Raw genomic sequence first — 7034 nt, forward strand, 5'->3', positions numbered from 1 at the left:
TCTGTGTTGGGCTCCCTGAGATTCCTTTCTTGTTTACCACCACTGCTTTCTCTGACTTTGGATTTTGTCACCAGGGAGTGGCCAAACCTAGTCTGTTTGGGACCCCCAGGCTAGGTGCTCTTTCACCCCCATGCCCCAACACTACAACAAAGTCATAATTTGTTTTTGGGTTTTTTTTTTTTAATATTTTATTTATTTGAGAGAGAGAGAGCACAAGCAGGGGGAGGGCCAGTGGAAGAGGGAGAAGCAAACTCCCAACTAAGCAGGGAGCCCAAAGCAGGGCTCAATCCCAGGACATCGAGATTGTGACCCGAGCCTAAGGGCTTAACTGACTGAGCCATTCAGGCGCCCCAAAGTTGTAATTTGTTGAAAAATCTGCACCTGAGGTTTTTTTTTTTTCCCCTTAAGATAACTGTGGACAACCTAATCCGCTGAGTTTAGTCCAGACTTCTACACCCATCGGCACCAGAGAGGTAATGATAGTGCTGGTGGGAAGAATGGAGGACTCAACTGTGGACTGTGCTGTGTCCCTGAGGGGCAAGAATGGCCAGAGCTCTGGGCAGGGCACTGCCTTAACGGCTGATGGTGGGAACTTCCTCTCCAGTGAAGTACAGGTACTTAACGCAGAGGGTTCTTCCAATAACTTCCAAGTGACTCCTCTGTCTCTGCCCTGCCCTCCCACCAGGCACCAGGGCCCCCTGCAGGCCCCTTCCTGGTATGTCCCCGAAATGAGACCCTGATCCCACATATGTGTGTGTGGGGGGGGGGGTAAGGCCTCCACAGGTTGCCACACACCTGACCCAGGGACCCTCTTCCTTCTGGTAGGGACCCTCCTTCGGGTGAAGAGGGAGGCCTGGACTGACTCTTGATCTTCTGGGCGAGGCCCCAAACAGGAGGGACTCCCCGTCTTTTCTGGGAGAGGCCACGCCCACCTGGCTCCCAGTCCTTCCTGGCCAGGGGAAGGCCGGAAGTGGCCCAGTGACCCATCACCTCCCTGGGCCCAGCGGACTTCCTCTGAGACAGCTGCCTGGGAACACAGCCCAGAGCGGTGGTGAGATGCTCGGATGAATGTCGACTCTTTCGGGACCAGCAATCAACTATTACAGAAAGAGAAGAAATTAAATCACTTGGAGGCTGGCGTCCCACGGTGAGAATTTCTCCCAGTGTACTGGGTGGAATCGGAGGAAGCAACTCTGACCTGAGGGGGTGTACACGACAACCTTGTCACTACTAACGTGAGACCAGCCAGATTTTCAATCACCAGTCAGGGTGTTCAGGGACGTCCCTCCCCTCTGGCCTGTCAGGATTAAGGTCCCCTGCCTGAGAGGCTCCTGCAGACCTCCAGCCAGCTCACAGCCCCCACAGTGAGTGGTTTTCCACCAAACACCCACATACAGTTATTCAGCACCTTCTCTGAGAATATTCCACTCTCACAATGGGAGAATTTACACTCTGGAAATTGGAAAACACTACAGAGCAGGGATGGATTTTTGTTCTTCTGAAGGCCTGGACTTAAGAAAATGTTGACATAATGGAATGAATGTACCCTAGACTTAAACACGTGAAGTGTTTTGGTCCATGACAATGAGTAGGCCACAAAAATCTGAAGTAGTTATGAAGAAGTAGCCTTTTAGTAGTACCATGACAACATAAAGAAAAATGTCACACCATGTAAGAATGAGAAAAATTTCAACATTTACCTTTGTTGTGTGCATGGCTAATTTGTAATTGAAAAGGGAACTAGCCATAATCACATCAAAGAAAACAGGCAAATGGTACAAACAGAAATTGTACCAAAGAACACATACAGGTGGTAAATAAACACAAGAAAAAATGCTGAAAGTCAATCCTTAGGCAATGCAATTACAACATAGCACTATGCACATACTAAAAGGACTGTCATTAGACGCCCTATGAAGTACTGGCAGGGACTGGACATACTGGAGCTCTCATACATGCCTGGTGGGAATGCAGTAGTGAACACTTCACATCCCATTTTGGCCCTTTCATGAAAATGTTAACACTCACCTACCTGTGACTTAGCTATTGTGCTTTGAGTTTTAACAGAAGAGAAATGAAACCTCTACCCACATAAGGAATTATAATGAAAATATATAGAGGGATTTGTTTGTGAAAGGGAAACACTGGAAATAACCCACATGCTCCAAACAGATGAAGAGATCAATAGTGGTACACATCCAGAGAAGAAAACAGTAGTGTTGAATGAAACGGACATATATGCAAAACGACCTCCAAGCCTTCAGGCTAAAGAAAAAGGCTGAGAAGTCCACCTAGAAGAGAAATGTTTATTTAAGGACTTTGGGACAGAAACGGATCTTCAGGAGAAACCATTAATAGGTGTAGGACTCTGCACCACCACCTCCAGAAAGATCTGCTTTTTTAGCCCTAGAGGCTGGGGAGTACCTGGGAGACACCGTGGGAGGAGGATGTTTCAGAACAGGTGTCTGCCATAGTCCTTTAGGATACCAACAAGCATACTGGCCGGACAGGGTCACAAAAGCTACATCCCTGGAGGATGAATTCTCCCTTGTCTTTACCTTTTTCCTGCCTTCACTTGTCACAATGGCCTTGACATGTTAGCACCACAGAGGATAGAAGAATTCAGAGACTTTTGGATTATTTTATGACAAGGACCTCTGTCACACAGGATACATGTATCTGAAAGTGAAGAATTTCTGTGCACACTGATCCTGCCCAGCCAGTCACTACAGCATCTGTGGAAACACTTTTTTAAGAGATACACACCACCTTAGGTGGCTGATTTCTCCTCTACTCCCTAATTGCCCAATCATCTAGATTACCAATTACAGTTCCCCTGCCCCTGTGGTGTTACAAGAGAATACTGTACATCAGGTCACAAGGCTCCTTTGAAGGATCTGGGGTAGAGATTCCACTCAACAGCGCCTGGCATCCTGTGCTATCAGCTGTGGACAAGCAAAATATTCCTGTTGTTTCCACAAGCACTGGAATGGTCTCAACTGCTCCCTCTTCACGGTGACCTCTGAGCACACAAAACTTGCTAACATTCAGACCACAAAACCCAGATGTGGATCCCGGGAGGCTGTATTAGCTAGAACTGATATTACACAGGACCCCACACTGGGTGATTACAAAGAGAAATTTATTTTTCCCACAAATCTGGAGTCTAGAAATTAGACCTAAGGTGTCAGCAGGGTTAGTTTCTTCTGAGGCCTCTGTCCTTGGCTTAGATCTGGGGATTCCCTGTCTTCACATGGTCATCTGTGTGTGCCTGTATCCTCATCTCTTCTTATCATGAAGCCAGTCATACCGCCTAAGAGTCCATCCTAATAACCCATTTCAACTTCATGGTCTCTTTAAAGATGCTGTAGCTAACACTGTCACATTGTGACGTACTGGGGGTTACAACTTTAACATATGAATGTTAGGTACAGAATTCAGCCCATAACAAAGATCTTGAGTTTTAACGCAAATTAAAGCCCAAGCTGGAGAGCAGAACTGACCTCTGTATTATTTATTTGCAATCATCCACTCTGAGACACAGTAAGTTTGGGTGGCAATGAACTCTGTTCACTCCTATGTCTGGCAGAGCTCAATTCTAATTTCACACCACCCCTTAAAGTGAATTTAACACCTAAGACTAATGGTAATTAAACAAAAAAGGCATTTAGTAATGCATAAACCAGAGCAGCACATAGCACCCAATTCCTGTGTTGCTGACTTCGAAGCTGCAAAGATTTATCACAATCCTCAGGAGACTAACAACGTCCCTAAAATATTTACTCTTTCTCTGCAAAACACCATCCAGAACTCAAGAGGTATGGAGGGTCAACACTGGGTCACATCCATGCACTAACTTAGAAGGCAATGAGGAGAACCCATAACTTCCATCAGCAAACGACAAAGCAAAGTGGTCAGCGTCATTAAGCTGGGTGGTGACAGATGTTCGTTACTGGGACCATCCAGGTGGCAGAGGTGAAATGATTTCTGTCACAGAATCTGACAGTGACTTCCAGCAATGACTTCAGACACATCAGAACACCCAATACAACTTCTGAACTTTCCCAAATAGCTGGAACTTACGGGAAGTCACTCCACTGTGGACAGGCAGGCGAACAAAACTCAATTCAGGAAGGTGGCTGCCTCTTAAGGTTCTCCTCAGCATAATACACTAAGGAAGGAACTATCACCTTCTCCACCATTTTAAAGTCTTTCTGCAGTGTGAACTCTGAAATGTGGAATGAAGACAGATGTCTGGCTGAAGGACTGGTGTCCTTCACCTCACTCATGTGGTCATGCTCCAAGGTGAATTCGGATTTTTATGAAACGGTTATCTTTGCCCAAAACATTACCCACATGTGTCTTAGCTCAGGCCGCTCTCACAAAATATGATAAACTGGGTGGCTTGTAAGCAACAGAAATTTCTCACTTCTGGAGGCTGGATATCTCCCATAACATTCCCCATACGGTCTGGTTTTGTGTCTGGTGAGGACTAGCTTCCGGATTTATAGATCTCCCCAAAGGGTCCTCACATGATTGATAGGGGAAGCAAGTTGTCTCAGAATACTTAGAAGACATTAAAACCATTCATTAAGAATTCACACACATGATCCATTCTAGTATCAATTACCTCCCAAAGACATCACCTGCTACTCCTATTGCATTAGAGGACAGGGAGTCAACATATCAACATCAGTGAACAGAACCATTTAGTTCATGTTACTACCCATAAAGACACTATTTACTGCGTACTTTCTCATCTTGAATGAGACTGGAAATTTAGCTGAAAGATTTCCCACATCCCCAGTACTCCTAATGTCTTTTTCCAGTGTGAACTCTGTGATGATAACTGAGAGCACCATAACTGAAAAAAGATTTTCCACATTCACTGCAAGCATAAGGCCTTTCTCCTGTGTGAATTCTCTGGTGTTGAATGAATGTTGACTTGTACTTCAACAATTTCCCACATTCATTACACTTATAAGGCTTTTCACCTGAGTGAACCTTTATGTGTACATTCAGGGTATTTCTTTGGAAGAAGGACTTGCCACATTCACTGCACTCATAAGGCCTTTTTCCAGTGTGAAGTCTCTGGTGAGAACGGAGGAGGGAACGAGAAGTGAAAGTTTTCCCACAGTGACTGCATTTATAAGGCCTTTCTCCAGTGTGAACTCTCTGGTGATCACGGAGGTAAGAACTACAAGTAAAAGATTTCCCACAATCACTACAATCATAAGGACTTACTGCAAGGTGACTTTGGCGATGATACCGGAGGGCGCGGCTATAACTAAAAGATTTCCCACATTCACTGCACAGATAAGGCTTTTCTCCTGTGTGAATTCTCTGGTGTTGAATGAACGTCGACTTATAGTTCAAAGATTTCCCACATACATTACATTTGTAAGGCCTTTCACCCGAGTGAACCTTGATGTGTACATTGAGACTATTCCTTCGGCAAAAGGACTTGCCACATTCACTGCATTCATAAGGCCTTTCACTATTGTGAACTCTCTTGTGAGAACGAAGGTGAGAAGTAGTGGTAAAAGACTTCCCACAGTCACTGCATTCATAAGGTCGTTCTCCAGTGTGAACTCTCTGGTGAGAACGAAGGGCAGATCTAGTAGCAAAAGATTTCCCACAATCCCGGCACTCATGAGGCCGGTCTCCTGTGTGAATTCTCTGGTGTTCAACGAATGTTGACTTACATTTCAATGATTTCCCACATTCATTACACTTATAAGGCTTTTCACCTGAGTGAACCTTTAGGTGCACACTCAGGCTATTTCTTCGGACAAAGGACTTGCCACATTCACTGCACTCATAAGGTCTCTCTCCAGTGTGAACTCTCTGGTGATAATGGAGGGCCGAATTAGCAGTAAAAGATTTCCCACATTCACTGCACTCATAAGGCCTTTCTCCAGTATGAAGTCTCTGGTGATCACGGAGGACAGACCTCGTGGTAAAAGATTTCCCACATTCACTGCATTCATAAGGCCTTTCTCCAGTATGAACTCTCTGGTGAGAATGAAGGACAGAACTAGTGGCAAAAGATTTCCCACATTCACTGCACCCATAAGGCCTTTCTCCTGTGTGAATTCTCTGGTGTTTAATCAGTGTTGACTTACACTTCAAAGATTTCCCACATTCATTACACTTATAAGGCTTTTCATCTGAGTGAACCTTTACGTGTACTTTGAGGATATTTTTTCGGATAAAGGACTTGCCACATTCACTGCACTCATAAGGCCTTTCTCCAGTGTGAATTCTGTGATGATAATGGAGGTGAGTCCTACAGATAAAAGATTTCCCGCATTCACTGCACTCATAAGGCCTTTCTCCAGTGTGAATTCTCTGGTGTTTAATCAATGTTGACTTCCACTTAAAAGATTTCTCACATTCATTACACTTATAAGGCCTTTCACCTGAGTGAACCTTTATGTGTACTTTCAGACTATACCTTCGGACAAAGGACTTGCCACATTCACTGCACTCATAGGGCCTTTCTGCAGTGTGAACTCTCTGGTGAGCACGGAGGATAGAACTAGTGGTAAAAGATTTCCCACAATCACTGCACGCATATGGTCTTAAGTCTGTGTGAGATCTCTTATGATAACAGAGGGCAGACATAGAGGGAAAAGATTTTGCACAGCCACAACATTTATAAAACCTTTCTCCAGGGCGAACCCTATGAGTAATCAACACTGATCTATGGATAAAAGGTTTTGCACATCCACTGCAAACATAAGTCTTCGCTCCATTGTGCCATCCCTGGGGATGAATGAGGACAGAGTTGCAGCCTACGGATTTCCCACATTTGCTGCACATGTATTGCCTGGATCCACTGTGAGTTTTACCATGTTCATTCAGGGCTGACCTTTGCCTAAGTGATTTTCCATATTTGCCAAACTCATAATGTCTTTTTCCAATATGGTATCTCTGGTGTATGGCAAATAAGGATTTGTACTTGAATGCTTTCCCACATTCACTGCACACAAAGGACTGTCTTCCAAGGTGGACACCCTGGTCCTGAATAT

The 7034-nt window shown here is 44.8% G+C and overlaps 1 protein-coding gene across 1 annotated transcript; it reads right to left on the bottom strand.

Annotated features, from left to right (window-relative positions):
• Window positions 1-228: 228 nt before the first annotated feature.
• Window positions 229-7028, bottom strand: LOC116629596 (zinc finger protein 658B-like). The gene is made up of 2 exons (XM_032399845.1): window positions 5245-7028; window positions 229-1097 (listed from the first exon to the last, which is right to left on the bottom strand). Exons 1-2 carry the CDS (start codon window positions 6823-6825, stop codon window positions 987-989), a joined length of 1692 nt encoding a protein of 563 aa, XP_032255736.1. The 5' UTR covers window positions 6826-7028; the 3' UTR covers window positions 229-986.
• Window positions 7029-7034: the final 6 nt, after the last annotated feature.

Source organism: Phoca vitulina, unplaced genomic scaffold (genome assembly GCF_004348235.1).
Source record: "Phoca vitulina isolate PV1807 unplaced genomic scaffold, GSC_HSeal_1.0 scaffold1636, whole genome shotgun sequence".
NCBI lineage: Eukaryota > Metazoa > Chordata > Mammalia > Carnivora > Phocidae > Phoca > Phoca vitulina.